The following is a 23,690-nucleotide window of genomic DNA, read 5'->3' on the forward strand; positions in this document are numbered from 1 at the left end:
GACTTTTCCCCACACTTCCAGTCCTTTGACATCATCTCCAAGGCAGCCTGTGATTCATATGATTTATGTCACAGTCTTCTAGTGACTGATGATGCAAATTCCAATTAATCAATGAGCTGCGTCAGATCCTAGCTCTTTTCTAGGGGACATCGGGAGGAAATGTTCGGAGGACATCATTTCCATCAATCTTTGATGTGCCAATATGCTTGGCAGGGAGTTGTTGATGTCTTTATGACTCTGACACACACACACACACACACACACACACACACACACACACACACACACACACACACACACACACACCTCTATCTTTCACATATACAGCCTCATATACTTTGTCTTTCACATAGTTGTACACACACATAACAGTGATGTTATGTGAGGAGCTGAAGTGCCATTGCAGCAGAAGGAAAGCATGAATCATCCTCCTTGTGTTAATGTTGTCCATCATAGTTAACCCTCCAGGGATGGTTTATAGCTGCCCTTTACCCTCTCTGTCACATAGTTCCTCTCATCCATCAGTTTCATATGTAATATTACCTCGGATCAATACAGGTCACGACTGCTCAACGTTTGTCAGACCTTGCGGTGTCCACAACAGCCACAGATGCTCTGCGTTGTGCATCAGGCTATAATGTACTGTCCTGTTGGCGATAGACATATGCTAGTTTATATCAAAGTAACATCATTTTACAAGCTAAATGTGTTTTAATGTTTTAATATACTATGCCTCACAAATACGTGTGACATGTATATGCTATATTTAACCGTGTGAACACAAACTCCAACCAATTTTATTAAAACCTTCTCGTGTTTGTTGGCTGAATGTTGTTTAAACTTTTAGAACCTCCCAGGGTTTCCAAAATTTTTTATTGAAATAGGTATAAAATTATACTAAATCATCAATTTTCTGAGTGAAATTGTGATACAGAAACCTTTTTTATCTTAAAGTGAGACTATGCAACTTTTAAAAGATGAAAACATAGTGTTCCTCTTACAGATGAAAAGTTGAATTCATAAGCTGTAAAATGCACTCTTCATCAACGCTAATTCTGTAAATGTAATTTGTGGCCGAGGTTGTCGTTAACCATGTAACAGACACAACACAACAGTCTTTACAGCATTTCTGTCCCTTTTTTCAGGTGGATGTTTCATCAGAACTGATCAGCTGGATGGAGAAACCGACTGGAAACTGAAGGTTGCCGTTGGCTGCACTCAACGACTACCAGCAGTGGGGGTATGGATACATTACAATGTAGTGACTCTCTGGTAACAGATAAAGGGATTGTGAATGAGTGTTCTGTTATCTCTAAAAGCATTGCTCATCAAATGAAGTTGTCTGGCTGTGATGGAAACCTAATCACTGATGACAGACAGGAAGAACAGTCTGAACCTGACAGCAGCTTCCTTTAACTGGAGGCGATACTCAACACTTAAGATTTAAGTAGAGTCAATGGGTTTTTTTGTTGCCACTTAGTGTGATCAGAGAATTAAAGTTGCAGCAAGTCATTTGATGATTGAGCTTTGGCATCCATATTGGGTTTCAAGACACCTGAAGATGGCAAGAGTTGTCTTCACTTTAGCCTCTATGCAACCTTCTCACAATGTTATCCCTCAATTTTGGATTATTTATTGTGAGTATTTGATAATATCTCCCAAACTCACCTTTAGTCAGAAGTCAAGACAGCTCAGTTTCATGCTCTTTTGTAATTGTTCTCAGGCAGAAATAAGTGCTTAATTTCTCTAATGGGAAAAAATGAGCACACTTTGACCCTTTTTCCACCAAAATTAACGCGTATATGCAGGCTTTTTTAACGCAGGAAAACTCGCTAAAATTAGGTCATAGACTTTCCCATTGCCAGTAGACGCGTATGCCTTTCCGTTTTTTTTTTTTTTTTTGTGTGTCATAGCCTAGAAATCTAGACGCACCCTATCGGCAGCAAATGTAATTTGCCAACATCTTGATGTGGGTCTGGCTTGTCAGGCTAGGTGTGTCATGTTTGACGCCACGAACGTGCCAGAAAACAGGGTTAGTACAAACACAACACACCAGAAACACTAGAAAGCAGCATGGAGGCCAGTGCAAATGTTAAGGTTGTAACCTTTTTATTTATATCTGTTACCTATTCAGTCTCGCTTTCAAACTCTGTGCCAACTAATTTATTTATTTATTTATTCGGGACAGTGCACATTAATGAACAATCTAACATTTCTGTAAAGACTGTAAATGAGCCAGGTTATAGCATAAATGCTGCTTTTCACCTGTAGTCTGTTTGGGCGCTTCTTGCACGGAGACGGGCGGAATTTGTCACTGAGATTACAAAGAGTTGCAGAAGTTACAGACGGAGGTGACATAGCATCGTACTGCAAAAATAAGCGTGTCCACCCGGGTGTCATGTTTCCCCCACTGCCAATAGAAGCTGGAGCCGATAAATACTTGTGCCTACTGCAGAATCATTGGTCCTGGGAAAGAATGCCGATTGTAACCTTTCCCACTAACGACAAAAGCCAGATTTGAGTGTTTTTTGCCCAGTGGGAAAGAGGTTATCCAGTAGTGTTAACTCAGATTATTAGTCAAAGTCTGTTGTTCCTGAATACTAATAATGGATGAGCTCATGCTGTTCTGGATAGTAATAGTACTAGAAATGTCCATAAAGCTAGGTGGTCATTCTAAGAACAAGTAAATTATATCGTATATGTCTTTTAAGTTTCAAAACCACCAACAACTTGAGAGTAGAGATGCACCGATTACAACTTTCTAGGCCGATTCCGATTCCGATTTTCTTTGAGTTAGGCCAGCCGATACCGATTTTTTTTTTTTTATCCGATTCTGATTTCTTTTTTTCTAACCACTTTACAGCAGACACAAATATTTATTTTCTGTCTTTTCTTTAATAGAAAATTTTGCACAGAACATAGACGTTACACATTTTTTGAACAGCTAATGGATCACTATAAAATAGAACTATATAAATTACTCCTGCTGTGGGAAATTCACACACATCCAAAGTGCAATGTTAGAACCATTTCCTTCTTTTCACATCCAATATCCAACTAAAAAAATGTGATTTTGGTTTTTGGTGTCGTCCCTCCACGCCCTACTCCTTGCAGGTGTTGCATATTGCAAACTTGTTATCTTCTGTACACACGCTGAAGAATTTCCAAACAGCTGACATGTTGCAGGGTAATTCACGAGGTTCCCTACATGTGCGAGAATAGCGCGGACACACGCTTCACACCGCGAGCGGGTACGCGCGACACATGGCGGAAAAGTTGAGAGAAAGGAAAAAGAGACCATGCTGTCGCGTCCGTGTGTGCGTGTGTCCTTGAGAACTGTAACTCGTATAACTTATGTTGTCAGTTAATTGTAGCATTGACCGGCATGAAATCGGCATATGTCAGACTGACCTGCCGGTCGCCGGTCATGGCCGAGCATGTGAAAACCGGCCAATTCCGGTCACCGGCCGGTCTATCGGTGCATCTCTACTTGAGAGTACTGACTACATTCAGACTTAATATTCCTCTGTGTTTGCTCTAAATCACCAAGTGGTAAGTCCAGTTTGTTCAGCAGCCGCATTGATCTCTCTGAATGCATCAAGATGTCACAGAGTCTCTGAGCCCATTTCTGTAAACTGCTGGAGCAACACTACTCTCCATTGGGGGTTCAGTAAAATAATCTTCCCTGCTCCTCTTTAACCGCTCTGCCCATGTTCTCACCAGGAGAACACTATCTGAGCATGACTGAGGGTTGCCTGGCCGCTGCAGAGGCTGCCTCTCTGAATAATTTAATATTTACAATCAATTTTGTTCCACTTGGGGCAAAAAAAAGGTCGGTGTTGGGTGCTTTACAGGCCAAGGCTGCAGTCTTACTTGATGGGATGACTCAGAGAAATGGATGAGTTAAAAGATTATGGTTCAGTTTTTATTATTGTCTCTGTTTCTTTTTTTATTAATATCTAAACTGCTTCCACATATTTCATGATATATATATATATATATATATATATATATATATATATATAAATAATTTAATTTTTTTTAGATAAGAGGGTACAGGTACGTTTTGCATCAGAATTGAGAATGGACAATTTTTTTTCACAAAAAAAAATCTTAACTCAAGGTCCACCAACCAGCATTTTTTCGGAAGAGTTGTCTCAATTTTCTCCATGACAACTGAAGACCATGAGATGCGAGTGAATGTTCCGATAGCAAGTGGACCTTAAGTTAAGATTATTTTGTCAAACTAATATTTCCAAGGTTAGGAATGAATTTTCATCCTCGAGTACATTTATATCATTATAGGAGTTTAGTTGACACTCATCTAAAGCGATTTTAAAGGATTGCTGCGTTAATGTATGGCCTGCAAACATGAAAATGTTTGTCCTTAGAATACAAATATGGTAAAATAATCACTAACTGTGGTAATTAATTAAATAAGACTGTGTTTGAGTTTTATATTCATTTATAAATCCTGAATCCTTGATCGCCTCTCTTTTCTGTCCTGTCTCCTTGTTTCAGGATCTCTTCTCCATCAGCGCCTATGTCTACGCCCAGAAGCCTCAGCTGGACATCCACAGTTTCGAGGGGAACTTCACAAGGGTACAGTAGCTCGTTGACATTTTTATAACCTGTTAAACACATGCAGAGTTTTTCTATAGAAACTGGATTGACATGAAGATGTATATCACTGCAATGTGTTGACAAGCGGCAACAATGAGATCTTGTGTGTCCATGCGGGCCTGTTGTTATCTCCATCAGGCATACCTCTTACATCACAGGCAGGTTCTCGCAGCTCCAGCTCCATCCATCCCGTTCTGCTTGTTGCTCAATGATTTTCTTTTTTCTTTTCCTTTTTTTTTTTTATTAATAGCAGATTAGCGCAGCCCCCACAGAGAGGAGAGCTCCAGTACAAAGAGAGGCTTTGTGGGCCGTCTTCACTCTTGGCCACACACCAGGCTTAGTGAGCGAGCACTTCCTCCGCTCATTCATCCTCCGCGGCCTTCCTTTGCATAGCGTGTGCTTTTAGTCTGAGCAGGATGGGAAAAAAAATGGGTTCCCACAGATCCGCAGCAAATGAACTTACCTATTTATGAGGGTTCCTTTTTTTTTTTCTTCTTCCGTGAGACGGATATGGTGGCTTTGTTTCTGGGGTCTTTATTGAGACCCTCTGCAGTTATGAACACCGTAGTATGATGCCAATGTCAGAGCGGTCAAGCATTCTGCAACCTGCCATTTATTTTTCATGCATCTCTTCCCATGTTTGAGTGGATTGACAGGATGTGGGTGCTTAGGTATCATAATTATCATATCAGGCTGGCAATTTGAGCCGAAACTGGAGCCTTGACTCTGCACTCCTGACTCAAGCCATTTCCAGCTTTCGTCTTTAGTTAAGAGAGGGGTAAAACAGGGGGGAGGGTGAAACAAGAGGCTCTCCAGGGGCTTATTTATCACTGAAATCTCATCTACATGCACTCTCTATACTGTTTTTAAAAGGACCCTCTATCGCCATGCCAAATCTAGTGAAAGTATTGATAAAGGGACCACTGTATTGCTACAGTCTGCACAACTGTGTCAGGTGCTTGTGAAAATTAATGGCACAGCAGAGCCCGGCCATTCTGGTCAGGCTGTATGCACTCCTAACTGAGCTTGTTTATCTCAATTCTATACACAGCTGAGATTTTTTGTTTTCAGGGAAATTTGGTTTGCCTTGACAAAGTGGCATCAGAGAATAAAATGGCAAAATATATAATTTCACTGTGAGATTTTACTGTTTTGTGTGACATTTTAGCAAAACCACCACTGTAGTATATATATACACAGCTGAATGTATTAGTCCACAATGTTTAGGTATTTCTTTCAGGCAGGTATCTCTCCTCTGCCACTCAGTTTATTTGATTTTCTTTTCCGTGAGTTTCAATAAATGATCTTTTAAGAGTTCAAATCTAGACCAACATATTTACAAATGTACAAGTCCTGAAAATAATAGACCCTTTAACACACCTGTAGCATTAATGTTTTAACTATATCTGGGTGTCCTGCTGAAGTATGTGCATTTGTGTTTGGAATTTATGTATTGTGCCGTGGTGCATTGAAGTAACAAATCTGGCATTTCTTGTTAACCGTTTTTGAACTACAATGCCCATAATTCATTGGCTTTAGTGTTAGTTAGAGAGTTGAATGGACAAGCAGTGTCCACACAGTCTCAATCTAAAGCTAAGAGAGATACCTAGCTGCCCTGCTATACTCTGTGGCACTATACTGCCATACTATAGTCATACAAGCTTAAAGAAATATACACAAATTGCAAAGTAATGTTTTTCCTTTTTTATTTCCCCTGTAGGAAGACACAGATCCCCAAATCCATGAGAGTCTGAGTATTGAAAACACTCTGTGGGCCAGCACAGTCGTTGCATCTGGTAAGTGAATGACAACTCTTATTTCTTCTTTTTATCTTGAAATGAGATATACGGTTTTTCCAGGGGAGGTCTGTAGAATGGCTGACAGTGTTTATTTAATGTATGGTCTGCTGCCCATTGAAGCTGAATCTGTAGCACGTTTGTCAGGAAGTCATTTTAAAACCTCAGACCTCATTAAAATACTGTGTCTTTGCATCAAAAGGTATGTTTCCATCCACCTGCTTCCATACACTTTGCTTCTCTCATCTCACGGACCCAGCAGTTCCCATTTTTGCAAACCATACATAAATACAAGGAAAAATATGTTTTAAACAACATTTCAATGAATCATGGATGTGTTGAAGACATAAATGAGGAAATATTAGAGGACTTAAGGAGATGTGCTGATGCGACTTAAGCCAAATGCCCAAGCAGCAGCATGGGAGAGGAGAGACAGAAGATCTCGGTCTAATGTTAGACTACATTGCAAAAATATCAACATGCATTCATAACCAAAAAACAGAAAGTATGTTTTTGTGACATTTCTTTATTTACATTTTGTCAAAAAGAAAAATCAATAGCAAACGTCGGTCTCCTCGGCTGTGAACCACTCCTGGCGTGCGTCCATGGATGTATTAAGAGCGTGCGCCTAGCAAATTAACCATTATAATAGCAATCCGCCATGGAACAAGCACGCCTGCTTTTAAAGGGAATGTGAGATAACGCTCTGATTGGTTTATTGCACGTTACGCCCAAACCACACCTATGGGTAATGTAGCTACTTCAGACCGACCCATTTTAGATTTGCGTCGGGCGCAAAAGAGTCATTTATCCCGCCGGTATAATAGCAACAGCGTCCGAGATCCGCCCACAAAGCTACTTGCGTTTGGCGTTTGCTACTTGCGTTTCAGATTGTTAAAATAGGGCCCCTTGACTTCATGGTACCCTATTCTGCTTCTTCATCTGTACACAGAGCATTCATGTCAATCTGAGACTCACCATTACATGCAACACCCCAAAAGGAAAGACTAATAAAAAGAGTAGGGGTATGTAACCTTCACGACTCTGGTTCAAGCCCAGACAGGTGCCCTTGTTGAATTTCACCCCCTTCCACCCACCATAGTGGCAAACCGCAGAGTAAACGTAGATCAGAAGAGACACTTTTCTATTCACATACATGTAGTTGATGGCTTAAAACCTGCGCAGCATTTTAATAGAAAAAACCCCATCCTGCTCATCATTGTGCTTGTACACAAAGATTCATGGCCTTAAACCTTGAAGGCGTTTGGTTTGATTCTGTTATGTGCTTGTTTGAAGAACTCTGAGAATACCCATAGTTGAGGTAATTCTCCCTTGCGGCAACTTAGTGATTCCCCGCAGAAAAGGTTGTGTCAGTTGAGAGTGTTTGTGATGCTCTCAGCGATGGCCACACCATTGATTTGCGGTGTTGCTCTCCCCTCTGGCCTGACCTTGACCAGAAAAAAAAACAAACACACACACTCGCACAAAAAGCCTGACTTAGACTACTTACATCATCTCTGCTTGGGAATGTCATTGTCCCTCCCAAGCCTCTCCTTGACAGACACTTCATTGCCTTTACAGTGGCATTCTGGGCACTTGAACTGGCCCGGATCACCATGTATTCACTCTCTTATAGGCCCCAGTCCAGCTGTGACAAGAGAATTAGTTGTTCGCATATTTAAATTGAAGCCCCTCTACATGCTGCGCCACAAACCCATTTGTCACATTGCTCAATATTTCTGAAGTTAGAAGTCAACGAGACTAATTCATCACCTTTCTCCTCAGGTCCTGTAACCACTGGTCTTTTTCCTCTTCCTCTCTTTGCATGCACTTAACTTTCCTCCTTTTGTTTTCTGCCCATTTTTAACTTTCTTGCCATTTTTATACTTTGGGGATTTCTGGTGCTAGGTTTATTATTGCCTTTGCTCTCCCATTAAGCTCATTTAATATTAATGACTCATTAATCCTTTGTAATAAGGCCACCGTAATGAATTGGCAAATAAAGATGGCAGTGTATTGATCAGGTTTTATGAGCTCCCATAGGGTGGCTGAAGGCCGTGAGAGTCTAAGCGTATTAAACTCCTGTCTGTTGGCTTGAGTGGCAATGAGACAAAACTGCCTCAGCTCAGCCTTATTGTGTTTCCTCTCATGCAGTTCATCTTACTTGACCAAGATGAGTGTGTGTGTGTGTGTGTGTGTGTGTGTGTGTGTGTCTGTGTGTGTGTGTGTGCGAGAGATGGTGGGGGTGGGGTGCAATTAATGAGTAGCATTACTCTCCTTGTCTCTCTCCTTGGCAGGCACGGTGATAGGGGTGGTGATCTACACAGGCAAAGAGACCAGAAGCGTACTGAACACGTCCTATGCCAAGAACAAGGTGAATACTTTTAAGTTTGTTTTTTGTTTCTGCAGGGAAGACTGCAAGTTCTGTGATTTGTTTGAGAGTTTTGGGGGTTTTGGTTGCAGATGCTTTAAATGCATGGTTGTTGTTTTTTTGTTTTTGTTTTTTTTTTATAACAAACTATGTTATGATGATATACTACGATTATTGATTGTGTATTTTCTTGAGATATCGATTAATAGTTTGTTGTATAAAAAATCCGAAAACAACAATAATTTACTAAATCTCAAGATGACATCTGACTGTTTACTATCACATAAGACAAAGAACAGCAGCAAATCGTTACAGTTTGGAAGCTGGAACTCTAATATTTGTGATATATGCTTAGAAAAAGGCATATGATTACCAAAACTTTTGCCCAAAATGTTACTGTCAATAGGCTTTAGTTTAGTTTAGGCTCTATTTAAATCTATTGCTGACAGCACTATCACTAACAATGTTTTTCTTTCTGCATGGATTTGCACTGATTTGAGGAAAATAATAAATATTACTTTTTTTATATATTTTTAAGTATATCCAGAGAAATTTTGATTTTTTTTTTTTCATGCACTTCCCAAAGCATTGACAAAAATGATTAAAGGCCTGTCACTGCCAGCTGATGCCAACATAAACATACATGTTTTGTAAAAGCTGCAGAGGGTGAAACACCTCACACAAAGTAACATCTGTTCCAAGTTCCCCTCATGCCACCGTTTTTTCCCCTGCCTCTAATCACTAATCAATCACTATGGCGAGGTGGTTTTTTAACCTTGACTTTCTAGATAAAGTTGGACCTGTCAATGCAAAAGGTCAGCGTTGGTTGCTAATTAACCAAAAGGGAAATTAACTAACCAAGGATTTAAATGACATTTTCAGCAGAAAGCTAATCCCACAGAATCCCCATCGAGTGTTTTGTCCCCAGATTGTGGAGATTAATGAAAATCTGATTCTAAACATATGATTCTACCTGGAAGAGGGTTAGTCTAGATAGACACAGGTCAACTGATAGAGGCGGGCATCTGCTGGATCTCAGAGGCAGTGTTTTGGCTATGAGGCATCCACCATGCAATGACTTTTACACACAAAGTTATCACCTACAACAGTCCGCACCACTAAAGCTCTCTGTGGCACAACATAGCCCCTTCCTACGGCAGCACGATTTTGACACCAGTGTCTTTTATTAAGAACGCTGATGTGGCCGGTCGAACGGCGGGGGCCTCTGTTTTGTGTAAGCTCGACAGTTGAGAGGAATTCAATATTTCAAGGAGATGATGTCAGAAGTGCCAATATGGAGACTGGAGATTGGGGGAGAAAGTCGATACAGTGTGGCTAAAGTCGCAAGAACGTTTTGGCCTCATATAATCTGTTGTGACACCGGCCAGGACAATGCCTGCACTTGATCAATCTGACAGGACGTCAGACATAGATTCAGTCTTTGTCTCAGTATTGTTAGACAGACCTCTGTCTGAGTAAAGAGACAGAACAATGTCATTTGACAAGAGGCTGCTCTTCAATTAAGATTGTTTGTTTGAAGTACATATCCAAGTCCCGATACTCTGCTCTCTTCACGTCTCTCAAACTGTGTGGGGGAAAAAAAAAAAAAAAAAAAATAGCAACCTAAGTTGTTTACTAAGATCTCAAGAACCAATTTCACTTTATTTTCTTGACTTTCTTGATTTGCCGGTGTCTCAAGCACTAACTAATACACTACTTACTGACTGAAGTCCTGATATTCTTTGCTTTTAACTCAATGAATATTCATGTCCCGGGGCTGCAATTCTTCATCAAATTTCACACATGCTAAAATACAAGCCACACAGGCAGATCTAATCATTCCTTTCACTTTTAATGGCTTGGAGATGAATGGAGTAAAATATGCACTTTTTTATTCATTGATAGCATCTTTAGGTTGAGGTAATTGAGTCCTTTTCCCCCCTTGACTGAATGAATAATGACTTCATCTGATCCCCGGCAAGGCTTGGAAAATTTAGACTAGCCATTGTTCAAGCAGAAGGGTATCCTTTGCTTTTCAGGCATGCACTGTGCTCTCTGTCTTAATTTTTCTTCATTTTAATCCACCCAAACCCCCTATTTTTCTCAATAGCTCAATCATGAACCATGTAGTGAGGCTGTGGGGTGGGGATATACCCACCCACCCGCTCGTTCCCCTTACTCTTCCCTTCTCCGCACTCTGCTACTGGGAGTTTAACAGCAACTGATAAATCAGTCACACTGGTCTCCCAGCTCTCCCAGTCCTCAGGGGAATGGGCTCAGTGGGGGTTGAGGCAGTGGAGGAATTTTGCTGCTTTTTATATGTGCTTGCCCCCTCCCCTCCTTTTCAGAGCAGTTCCTTTATTTGAGGGAGGAGAGATGTTATGTTCTGCTGTTTTTGTAAGCGTGGTGCGTCAGAAGAAAGCCTTCTGTGTACAGGGCTTTGCTGTGAGCGCTGCCAGAAAGGGGAAGGGCAGTTCTTTATTTGACATCTTTTTCCCACATGCTCCATTGGCTGGGGGATACACTTGAAAAATAAAAGACAACTCTGACCCCTTTTTTTTTTTTTTTTTTGTTATTTGTTTTTTGTTTCCAGAAAGCCATCTCAATATGGGAACTTTATCTATTTTTGAGGTCCTTTTGACCTTCTGTTGCATTCAAGGACAATAGTTCAGCATGACAATAATGCAGCTTGTAGTTTACCACAAAATAGTGCACCCAATAAACCTATTAATGTCGTACACATGGTTTGCATGATAAAAGCCTGCAGCTAAGAATGTCTTTCATTGGCTTTGTTTTTTCTCCCTGTGTAGCATATTGTAAGGCTTTGGGAGCAGATGGGAAAGTTACAAAGAGTCTACTCTAGTATAAGCTGTCACAAAAGGAATAAAATGTTTACTCCAAATCTCCAGTCTGGACTTAATATTGTATGTTTACAAATTGTGTGATTCCCATTGAAGGAAAACATCACTCTCCTCAAGCATTGGACTAAAGGAACAAACCTAATAAGCACAAGATTATCTTTATAATTAATGCAATGCTAACCTGCTTAGGGGAAATGAGTAGGACACTGATGATGTAATATCTGCTGTTTTTTTGACCTCTGACCTCTTGTCCCCATAGGTTGGCTTACTGGACCTAGAGCTGAACCGCCTCACCAAAGCCCTTTTTCTGGCCCAGGTGGTTCTGTCCATTGTCATGGTAGCACTGCAGGGATTTGTGGGTCCTTGGTTAAGCAACCTATGCCGATTCGTCGTGCTTTTCTCTTACATTATCCCAATCAGGTACTTTGTGATTCTCTTCATTCTTTGAAATGACATTGTTTGTTTGTTATTTTGTGACCACAGCCAAATAAATATGGCTGTACTGTGATGCGTTGTTTTCCAAGCACAACGTGTGGTCTCAAAATGGAATAAAATTAATGCATACATTAGAAAATCTTCCATCCCTGCTTTGAAACCAAAGCCCCCCCATCTGCTTCTCTCTCAGAAGACATTTTTTAGAACGTACCAGATCTTTAATTGAGTTGTTTCATTGTTATTTGTTCCTTTTGATAGATTACAGATTTGTTTTTCCCATGTGTAGTTTGCGTGTAAACCTGGACATGGGGAAGTCAGCCTACGGCTGGATGATCATGAAAGATGAAAACATCCCCGGCACTGTTGTGAGAACCAGCACCATCCCAGAAGAACTGGGCAGGCTAGTCTATCTGCTTACAGACAAGACAGGTAGGTGACACACTGAAGAAAGATTAGATTTACAGTAGATGTTTAGTACTTAAGTTAAAGCAAAATTATACTTCACTTCAAGAGGGCAACTGGCTGTGCACGTTGTGATAGCAGAATGATGGTGGCATCATCATCATCATCATCATACCATGATAGATCTGTCACAGGGTGAAATAATTTTGTGTCTATACTGTAAGTTTTTGATGTTATGTTCAACAGTACTAATAACAAAAAAAAAAAAATACACAATGCATTGCCCAATTTTAAACTATAGATGATACTATTCAAAACGCGTAGCAAACATTTAATCCTTGATCACGGCTGTGTTAGCAAGCATGCATACCATGTTACTCTGCGCCAGACATGAATGCATATCAGGTGTTCTGTGGAATTCCCTTTCTTATTTCACTCACAGTTCACTCTCTTTCTGAAACAAAATAATGTAATATATAAACCCAATAAAACGCACATCTAATCCCTAAAACTTGAATGTGTACTTTAGGGTCTCACATCTCCTGTAAGAACAGGCACTCGCTCATAAAAATACAAAGACCTGATATATTGATATAACCATCATAAGTTCACATCATAAATTCACATTGAAATAAAGCCACTTAATTTGCGTTTAATAATAATCTTAAAATCTAATCTAAGACATGTCAACATTGTAAGTTAAAAAAGGAGGTTAGTTTAAACAAATCTTCAGAATTTGTGTCATTTAAGCCTACTTCAACTTCTCTCATTTCACAATCATGGCCTGATTCTCTAATAACAAATACCTGCTATTTACTTATGCCAGACAGTGTGCCAGAGTGATAAACTACTGCTGTGGTCCTAACATGCTTCTTTGTCTTACCCCGCTGATCTAGGTAGGAATAGATTAGCTGTAGAGCCTATTTATCCAGGTTGATAGGTAAAGCACATGGAAAGAAGAACAAACAATCAATCCAGTAGAACTGGTTAACCCCGTGGCTCTAATGTTTTCAGAAGTCAGATGCCCTCTAATCAGCTTTATGCTCTATCGGCACACATTCTGGCAACTGACATCCATTAAACAAGGCCATCGCCTCGTTTTCCAAATAATTTTTTTCTTTTAGTGTTTGAATATTCACTCAGTCTTTTTGTATGCCATGTTGTTTCTTGTCTGTTAGTGAGAGAGGATATGTTGTCCACATTGGTAATGAGATTAGGTCAATGAGAAGGCAGTCACACAACCCTGCAGGTCCCATTATGCATTGTAGGCCGTCCTCTGGGGACGTGTGTGTGTGTGTGTGTGTGTGTGTGTGTGTGTGTGTGTGTGTGTTTTCAGAGAATTTGAGTATCTTTGAATATATTTTATTTTTGCTGTGTGTTTAGTGGCTGTGTGAATAAAACATCTCTGATGTATTTTTACCCTTGACAGTCTTAAACAGCTGATGTTTCTTATATGAATACTCTATCTTACTCCACAAGCTTTGTGTTTACAGAACAGAAGAACTTAACTTTAATTTAATGTAATGTATAGTCAGTATGTCATTGAAAGACATATTTGGTCAACTTTTTTTTTAAAGATTATTTTTTGGGCTTTTCCGACTTTAATGGACAGGACAGGTGAGAAAGGGGAGAGAGAGGGGGAAGACATGCAGGAAATCGTCACAGGTCAGAGTTGAACCCAGTACCTCTGCGTCAAGGCATAAACCTCTAAATATATGTGCATGCTCTAACCACTGAGCCAACCCGGCCACATCAACTTTTGATTAGAGAGACAGAGACATATGAATCAGCCAGAGCAATATATTGGCCGATATTAGCTCATTGCAGATATTTCACGTATATGACGATAAGTAACAAGAAATTGCAGTACAGAAATGCCAACCTAGGCTTCAGTTAATTAGGAAACAGTGTCACTATTATATAGTTTGTCCACTAGAGAACACTGATATTTTGATTTTCCAACTGTAAAATGTCCTGCTAAGTATGGGTCTTGGTCGCAATTCAAAAAAAAAAAAAAAAAAAAAAGAAAGTTTTCCACCACAATTCTTGTGTACTATCTTCCGATACAAATATCAACATCAGCGTCAGTCTCCAAATTCCAGTATCAGTTGAGCTATACTTCTGATGCTGACAATAACACAAATAAGAGCAAACATTATGTGAAAAACCGTAATGGAGGAATAGTGTAAAGGCGATGTGATTTGTTTAGGATTTGTTAGTTTGTAACTGTCTTCTGAACTGCAGGCACTCTGACACAGAACGAAATGGTCTTCAAGCGGCTGCACCTGGGAACAGTGTCCTACGGCACTGACACCATGGATGAGATCCAGAACCACATAGTCAAGTCATATGCACAGGTAAGATTTATTACTCTCCAATAGGGCTGCTACTAGTCTCGCTTTGCCAGACCTTCCTCCACAACGGTGCAGAGGAGGGTCTGGCTAGTTCACATAGCATTCCGGGATGGGAGCAAAACTGCTCTGGTTTATTGGCATGTCTTTAAACCAATCACAATCGTCATGGGCGGCACTAAGAGCCGAACGGAGCCCCAGTGGCGCTGCAAAATAGCCTCAGGAAGGAACTTGTTTTGGTGGAACGTGTACGTTCAAAAGTTGTTTTAGTCGTGCAACAGAAACCTCCGATTGGACAGATAGTCTAGCTAGCTGTCTGAATTTACCCTGCAGAGATCTGAGGAGCCGTTAACAATAGTCCTCATACTTTTTAAAAGTTTAAAATTCATGAAAGAAAACGTAAGGTACTGGACACCCGGCCTAAAAGAAGGACATACGGCGGAATTTCCGGTGGGAACGGGGCAGTCCCGGAAGTGGAAGATAGTGGATTAATTATTTTCATTCGAATAATCTGTAGATTTTCTTATTTTCCATTTTTATTTATTTTATATAAATCTTCTCAAAATTGATATCCTTTTGGATTTTTCTGTTAAGATCCTGACCATAAAAACAAGCACCATCCAGAAAGTTTCAGTGTAGATTTTTAGTGCTAATTTGGGAGTGGCTCAACTTTTGCCTTTTTGTTCACTTTAGCAATACAAAGTTATTAATTCCCATGAAGTATTCAGAGAGGATCTATATGATCCAGTATGTAACACTGGACACAACCAACCAAATAAAAGGAAAACTTGTCATTTAGAATATTAAAATTTGTTTCCAGTAGGGGAGAGGATACATTGATATACAAATATGTTCACTCATGTTTTTCCTGCTTATTCCCACCTCTCCCTGTAGATCAGTTTAATCCATTTTTATATTTAGCTAAGGATAAGTTTTTCCAGGAAAGAAGCCCATATTGTTCATTCATCACGCAGTGTCCCTGAGCGACTCCACATACTGTAAGCAAGTGTTTTTCTCACTGGGTGGCTCAGATCTGGCTGCAGTCTTGACAGAATGATATTGTTTGTTCTCAGCCAGCTCCAAACAGCTGGTCGACACTGAAACCATCTGCCCCCCACCCTTATGTGTAATCTCAGCTAATTAAAAATGACTAGTCTTTTTAGCAGCATTGCCTCTGCCCAGCTGATTTTTACTATGTTGCGGTTTCTTTACTGTCACAGTGACATAATTACATGAAGCTATTATTGTTTTAAACATTTTTCCATCCAGATTAGGGCAGAAACAACAGTTTATTTTTATTATTTTCTCCACAAATCGATTTACTGTTTGTTCTATAAATCATTCAAAAAAATGTGAGAAATACCCATCATCATTTTCTATTTCCTATCGCATATGACAAAGAAAAGCAGCAACTCCTTACATTTCAGACGCTGGAACCAGCAAATATTCTACATGTTTACTTAAAAAGTGAAAAAAGTAATTGATAGTTGCAGATTAATCAAGACTAATTGATTAAGTGTTTCAACTCTAAGATGAGGGCCTCTTTAATTATCTATCGACTTCCTAGGTTACATTAGAATATTTTTTGTGATAATGGTATAACCAAATACAAACTTCTTCTGTGCTTCTAGGGCTGTCAAACAATTACAAATTTTTAATCGTGATTAATCGCTGAATTTCTATAGTTAATCGTGATTAATCGCATATTTTATCACATGATTAAAATTCTATTATTTTGCATTTCAGAACAGTTTTATATATATATATATATATATCGATATATTTTGTTATATATATATATATATATATATATATATATATCGATATATATATATCGATATATATATATATATATATCGATATATATATATATATATATATATATATATATATATATATATATATATATATATATATATATATATATATATATATATATAGATATATCGATATATCGATATATTTTGTTTACAGCTCCATTCAGAGTTACTGCTGCTGTGTTTCTCCATCATGCCTGCAGCAGCAGGATGTGTTAGGAGGAAGTGGCAGCTTGATGATAAGTAACGGTGCTGCAAAGGGTCAAAATAGTAGCCTGTTAGGCATGACGCAAAGCCGAGTGAAGTGTAAAATAAATTAATAAATGGCGGCATGCGATTAAAAAAAATTAATCGCATTGCGTCGGGCCTTAAACACAACGCGTTAATGTTGACAGCCCTTATATATATATATATCGTGCAAAAGATTGAGTAAACAAGTTTTTCTTTAAATGATAAAACATTAGCTGCTCTTTTGGTGTGTGTACACTTTTAGAGTGGTGTTGGACTTGTTGATTGACTTACACAGACTGCTGTCTAATAACTCTGCTGTGTATTCAGTAACATCCTCTACATGTAGTTCAGACCCTAAACATAACCTAATGATCTGTCCATCGATCTTTCAGTCACTCTTGACAAACGTCATCTTGCATCCCTACTGTACTCCCCATGGTCCCTCCTTCCCTGTCTGGCAGGATTGAAGGTTAATAATAAGCCAAAATCAAATGATTCAGTAGAGCGCATCGGCCCCCCCACATCCCCCCCATCCCCTCCGTCGAACGCAGCTGGAACAGTGGGCTGTCTGCCTGCTCGCTAGTCACCACCCTGTTAAACTGATGGCTGATGTCAAAACAGCAGAATACATAAAAGGTCCTCAAATCAGATATGACACGATAAAGACGGTTATACACCACTTCCTCTCACTGTGTCATTTAGCTTGAAAAGAGGTGTCAGAGTGAATTAGCTGCGAGTGTAAGATTTGATCTTGTTGCCTACAATACACAGTGATCCAGCATTTTGGAAATGAATGCAAAGTTGTAACATTTTAAGTAAAATGTCTTTGTCTGATAAGATTGTGTAATATATTTTTGTAGTAGTTTCTCTGGCTCATGAAAATGAGCCATTAGCTAACACGTAAATGTAATTTGGTACTTGCAAATGTTGGTACACAACCCTTATGAAATGATTAAAACATTTTTGCACAGCTCACACGTGTCATGAATGTGACTGAAATGGCATGATTTGAAGTCACAGATCATTTATTGACTCCATGGCTCACATTATTGTGATGTCAGGTGACCTCCCAGCCCTCCAATGGCAGCACCAGTGGCTCCACTCCATCGCGGAAGACCCAGACGTCGTGCCCGAAAGTCCGCAAGAGTGTGAGCAGTCGCATCCACGAGGCTGTGAAGGCCATCGCATTGTGCCACAATGTCACACCCGTCTACGAGTCGCATGCCATCGTAAACGGAGAGACGGAGTCTGCTGAAGCCGACCAGGACTACAGTGATGACAACCGCACCTACCAGGCCTCCAGCCCTGATGAGGTAATATGAGATACAGTTAACAGTTCAACTGCCTGAATAGAAAACTGAAGTCCAAAAAAATGGACTGATTAAAAAAAAATGTTGGTTTAGACATTGAGGGGGTCACTGATAATTGAAAGTGAGTTTCAGAGGTTGCTCCCCAAGATTAGGCTATAGTTCTACCTGCAACTCATAATTAGCAGGTTGAATGATATCCAATGGGTTCAGTGCCCTTGTGCTGCGCCAGTCAAGTCATTTCCTTAGACTTTGCTGATCATTTTTATATATATATAATTTTTTTATTTTATTTTATTTATATCTGTAATGCTATTTTTCAGACCAGAGAGACAAACCATAAAACAACTAAAACCCATATGGAGGTTACACCTTTACAAGTTGTTAAGTGGTGACAAATGGTTTTGCTCTCTAAGGCCCCTTTTACACTTGTCATTGAAAGTGTCTCATATCTGGATTAAATCAATCAATTAAACCCATCTGCTCTTCAAGAATAAACATGGGGGGTTATCAGGAGCAAAGCCTGTGTACCCCTTTCCACAGTTTCCTCTCTGTCTTAATGTTTTATTGGTGATCCTAAATAACCCTGGTTTGTCATAATGTTCACTTCATGAACAGGGAGTCAGAGGTCATGAACTCTTCGTAGAGGTTAAGCTATTTAATCGTCTGTATTTTCTTCCTGAGAATTTACTGCTCCAAGTGAAGGAAGAATGCAGCACAAAAACGATCCCCAAAGGCATCCCTATAGCTTCCTTTCCTCTGGCAGTTTCTCCGTGTAACCCAAGAGTTTGAGCTTTTATGGCTGAAGGTGCTATTAAGCCTTTATGTATAGCCCTTTCTAATCATACTAAAGAATGTATCAATAGAAATGAATTCTAAATACTGGGAAGACGGGGAAGAATTTTTGATCAGGAAAATCTACAGCCAGTATTTGTTCAAAGAGTGTTTAATGCATATTGAAGGTTAGTTAATCTTCCTGTACACACCATGTCAAGACTGTTGGCATGTTTATCACCCATGACGTGAGGTTTCGTGAAGCCTTTGTGAGACTTGCATACTTTGTTTCAAACCCCTAGTCTAGAAGTCTAGCAATCAAAATGAAGATAAAAAGGTGGCGAAAGATAAATCTCAGTTTTCCATTTTGCCTGTCTGTCCTCCCCCTCTGAGTTGATGTATATATTTATTTATATTCCTCCCTGCCCACTCTGCTCTATCTCCCCTCTCTCCATTGTCTCGCACTGCTTGGATTGATCAATATTTAATTTTCTCCCAGAGACGATGAGAGGTGGAGGTCTGTGATTGTTGGTGGAGCTCTCCCTTCCCTTTCTACTATATTCTTTGTTCTTTCTCTGTCCTTTAATTTCCATCCCTCTCTCACTCCTTGTCTCCTCACTCTCATTGACTGCAGCATCAGATCTTGGCCACAGCTCCTCTGTTAATGATAGTTTGTTTGGCCCTGGTTCTCTGCTCAGTGTCTCTAATGTAATGAGCCATTATTAAGGAGATGAAGTGGGCCGGCCGCCGAGGTCAGAACAAGGGTCATCTGACCTGCTGGTCAGCCATGCTGTGAACAGAGTCCTCCTGTAACCTTTGACCCTTGTAATATCGGACAAGAGCATTTGACTGTAACCTTTAATGACTGCCATTTCCAGGAATTGGGTGTTTTATCATTTCCTATTGGACGTAACTGGCAGTTTTGGCGAATGTACGAGGCATATGTACCATAAGGGAGGAAGACAGTATCTTAAATATGCAAATAAAGTATAATTTCTTCAGGCTTTGCGGTTACTAAGTGGTTGCCAGGCATCAGCAAATGATTGGTGCCATGTTTAAATCATTTATATTTAAAGTTACAATCTCGAAGAGCTCTGTTTCGTTGTCTTTGGCGGCACCTATGGCGATAAGCGGTAATTGCTGGAGGGTTTTTGGATCTCACTTCCCAGAGATACAAACGGTGTCGCCTGTGTGACGTCAGTTAGTTGGCAGTTGGCAGCTGAGCCATTTACTCGCAACGCTAGCAATAACAATACTCCGCTTCACACAGTAGTGAGTTAAAGAGCGTGCCTGTTTTATAGCTCCACCTGACTTTCTGGTGGACCAACCACTGCTGGGTGATTGAAAGCATGTCACTAACTGTATGGTGTGTGTGTGTGTACGATCTGTTGTCTCGCTCTTTAATAAGTACATTTGTTTTTTTCACTGATGAAAGCACTGTATAATGTTCATATATATTTGTCTTTCAAAATAATTTACCTTCTGCACTGAAGTTCCTTCTTTAATTTTGTTAGGGTTTGACTATTTTAATTGTCTTGCTGTTTATATTGGAGTAGATCTGTTTAAAGTCTTGCATATATATCCAGATATGTTGTACTGTTGAAGCTCAAAGGACACATAGTATATAGAGAGATGTTGTATTAGAGATATGTAGTTACTCCTTCAAAACCCATAGTGTTAAACTATCCAAAGGTGAATTCAGTTCTCGAGTGTGCACCTTTTTATATTGCCAGCAGGAGAATTTAACAGTTAAGGGCCCATTTTCATCAAGACATGCTTGAGCTGCTGTTGATTTTAAAGGCAGTGCTGCCATTGTGATTTACATGATCACTAGTACATGGTGAACACCGTTGAAATGATTCATCGGGTTGTTTAAGCCAGTCTGCCATTGTAATAAAATACTCTTTTCTATTACTATACACATGATTTACGTGCAGTTTGTATCAAAGTTGTCAAAGCTTTAAATAGTTTCTGTAGAGCTGATAAAGTAGATTGAAGGTTTAGGATCCTCAGTACATTGTGTGTGTGTGTGTGTGTGTGTGTGTGTGTGTGTGTGTGTGTGTGTGTGTGTGTGTAGCTGCATACACACACACACACACACACACACACACACACACACACACACACACACACACACCAGGATAATGACACACAGATGTGTGTTAAGTAAATATAGGCAGCTCCTTTTTACGGAGCTCAAAGGGGGAGCAGGAGAAATGATGGGGTATTAACAGGAAGTTCCAATTTGTAGGTCAGAGTATAATAACAACCTTTGAGTGAGCAAATTGAAAATGAACCCATTGAGAATTGAGTCGTGTGCAGCTGAAGGCTCACTCGGGGGCCACAGTTCCTGCTGAGGCGAGAAAGAGGAAAGAGAAACAGAAAAACACTTATCTGGAGCTGAATGAGAAGAGCTCAGCAGCTCTGGAGATACCGTAACTCTCTCATGCCTTGTCTTTCAACTGCAAGTGAAAATAGATTTGGTCAGCTTTATGGGCTACATTTGTTTGGGATTTTCTTTTCTACATAGTCATTTACCTGTTTTGTATTTGGTAAAGAGTGTTCATTTTAAATTAGAAAAAAACGACTTCACTTGTTATTCATAAATGTATTTTTTTTTACAAAAAATAGTCGAAGGAGACATGCCTTTGAAGTTTCACTAGGACTTTAATTCACATCTTCCTCTTCAATTCACTTAGTGTAAAATAAAGCTTAGATCGGGCCCAAAAAACATCCAGCCCGACCCTACCCGAGCCTGTGCACGTCTTTCGGCCTGGCCCGACACATTAACTGTAATTATGAGTGGGCCGTTATAACTGACGTTCTCAACTACAATTCAGAGTTGTTTGAACTGCAGAAATCTGTTAAGAATTATCTTAATGAATAATGCAACAAGGACGAAGCATGTAAACTGCGTCGTTTGTTTATTCAGAATGGAATGGATCGCAAATGGATCCGAATGAAGAAACGTAAAAAAAAACTCAACGCATTTCTCTGTGAGGGCTTGCCTAGCCCTCAGGGGTATGCTTGGAGAAGTAACAAAAGAGGACATTGAAGGCTGACTATCTGCTATCATGACTACCTGCTTCATGTGTCTGTTCATTGTCAAAGTCTCCGTTTTTTTGCTGTCATAGGCGAGCAGCCTGCCGCACTTAATGCACTTGACAAAGCCAACACATACCGTATGTTGTCACTGCCCACAACTTGTTTAAAATGGTTCCATACCTCTGACTTTCCTCCAAACTTGCTCAAAGTTAATTCTCCTAGCTGTTTTTCTTTTTTCTTTACATCTTCAAGCTCCATGTTGCACTTAAGCTACACAATACAGCACAGCATGCCTGGTGTGATGCACAGCATGCCTGGTGTGATGCGTGCAAGTGGAGGAGACACATGTTGCATTTTGTAACTTTGTACACATTTGTTACTTAGGCCTAAAAATATAGCCTATATACTATTTCAGATTATGGCATAGCTTTCTCCCCACCCAATGAGGCTAATAAAGTAATGATTAAAAAAACACAAATGCTTGATCAAGGGCCCAACCCGGCCCGAGGATAGTGTCGGGAAATATTGGTCAAGCTCGGGCTCGGGCAGAGAATCTAAACTCTAGTGTAAAATTGGCGAAATTCATCACCCTGCTATATTTTATTAAAGGTGCAGCATAGATGTAAGTGTGTCGAGGTCAGAGTCTGTGGTCTTCTACACTTCGGTGAGCAGTTTTTTTTAAAATGTTTTCCTCAGGTGGAGCTGGTGCGGTGGACGGAGAGCGTCGGCCTGACCCTGGTGAACAGAGACCTGAACTCTCTGCAGCTGAAGACTCCTTCTGGACAGATTCTCTCCTTCCACATCCTGCAGATCTTTCCCTTCACCTCCGAGAGCAAAAGGATGGGCATCATCGTTAGGGTGTGGAACTTGTGTATGACAATATGATGTGTGGCTGCTCCTTCCTGTGTGGTGTTTTTGTTGCTGAATCATGTGTTTCTGTTTTTTTGTGTCAGTCCTTTTTATTAAATGTACCGGACTTAGCATTTTGTTCAGAGTGTATGTTTTTTTTTTTGTTTTTTTTTTTTGTTATTTTGGTGTCAAACCCATTGGTTTTTTGAACCTGGCTGTTGAGGTTAACATGATGATTGGTGTAGAAATGCCTGCACTCAGGAAATGTACTAATTGTCATTTGTAATTTCATGCAGGAGGAGTTGACAGGAGACATCACTTTTTACATGAAGGGTGCTGATGTTGCCATGGCGAGCATCGTCCAGTATAACGACTGGTTGGAAGAAGAGGTGAAAGCTGTGTGGCATATCTATATCTATATCACATACTGAGGGTGCATTTGTGCAGTATAGACATAATGGGAAGGACAGGAAAAACTTAAGGTTATCTCAACTTGGAAGTGTTCAGACATGTACACTGTTCTCCCACAATGCAATGCACAAGGATAATTAGGAGCTTCTGGCAGAATAGAAAATCAGCTCCAGAAACACCTCAGAAAAACAAAATTTTGTGAATTTTTGAAAAAAAAGAATTGGCCGGTTGGACCTAGCAGCCATGTCTCATCTAACAGTGTCTTTTAGCAAAACCATAAATCTTTATCTGCTCACTTAAAATGAGCCCCTCTGGATGAGAATATTAGCAAAATGACAAACACGTAAACAGTTATGAAATGGATAAGTATAGGCAACAGATAAACCTATACATTGCCACACATAGTGATACTGTTGT

The 23,690-nt window shown here is 39.9% G+C and overlaps 1 protein-coding gene across 4 annotated transcripts in view; it reads left to right on the forward strand.

Moving 5' to 3' along the window:
- The window catches only part of atp9b (ATPase phospholipid transporting 9B), a 46,704-nt gene that overhangs the window by 12,116 nt on the left and 10,898 nt on the right, over positions 1 to 23,690 (forward strand). For all 4 annotated transcript variants that reach the window (XM_031295730.2, XM_031295731.2, XM_031295728.1 and 1 more), the window contains 10 exons: positions 1,146 to 1,240; positions 4,522 to 4,602; positions 6,344 to 6,419; positions 8,717 to 8,793; positions 11,911 to 12,071; positions 12,373 to 12,515; positions 14,733 to 14,845; positions 17,949 to 18,200; positions 22,710 to 22,871; positions 23,159 to 23,251. In XM_031295730.2, the coding sequence (XP_031151590.1) occupies positions 1,146 to 1,240; positions 4,522 to 4,602; positions 6,344 to 6,419; positions 8,717 to 8,793; positions 11,911 to 12,071; positions 12,373 to 12,515; positions 14,733 to 14,845; positions 17,949 to 18,200; positions 22,710 to 22,871; positions 23,159 to 23,251 (1,253 nt within the window). The remainder of the gene's footprint in view (positions 1 to 1,145; positions 1,241 to 4,521; positions 4,603 to 6,343; positions 6,420 to 8,716; positions 8,794 to 11,910; positions 12,072 to 12,372; positions 12,516 to 14,732; positions 14,846 to 17,948; positions 18,201 to 22,709; positions 22,872 to 23,158; positions 23,252 to 23,690) is intronic.

Source organism: Sander lucioperca, chromosome 14 (genome assembly GCF_008315115.2).
Source record: "Sander lucioperca isolate FBNREF2018 chromosome 14, SLUC_FBN_1.2, whole genome shotgun sequence".
Taxonomy (NCBI): Eukaryota; Metazoa; Chordata; class Actinopteri; order Perciformes; family Percidae; genus Sander; species Sander lucioperca.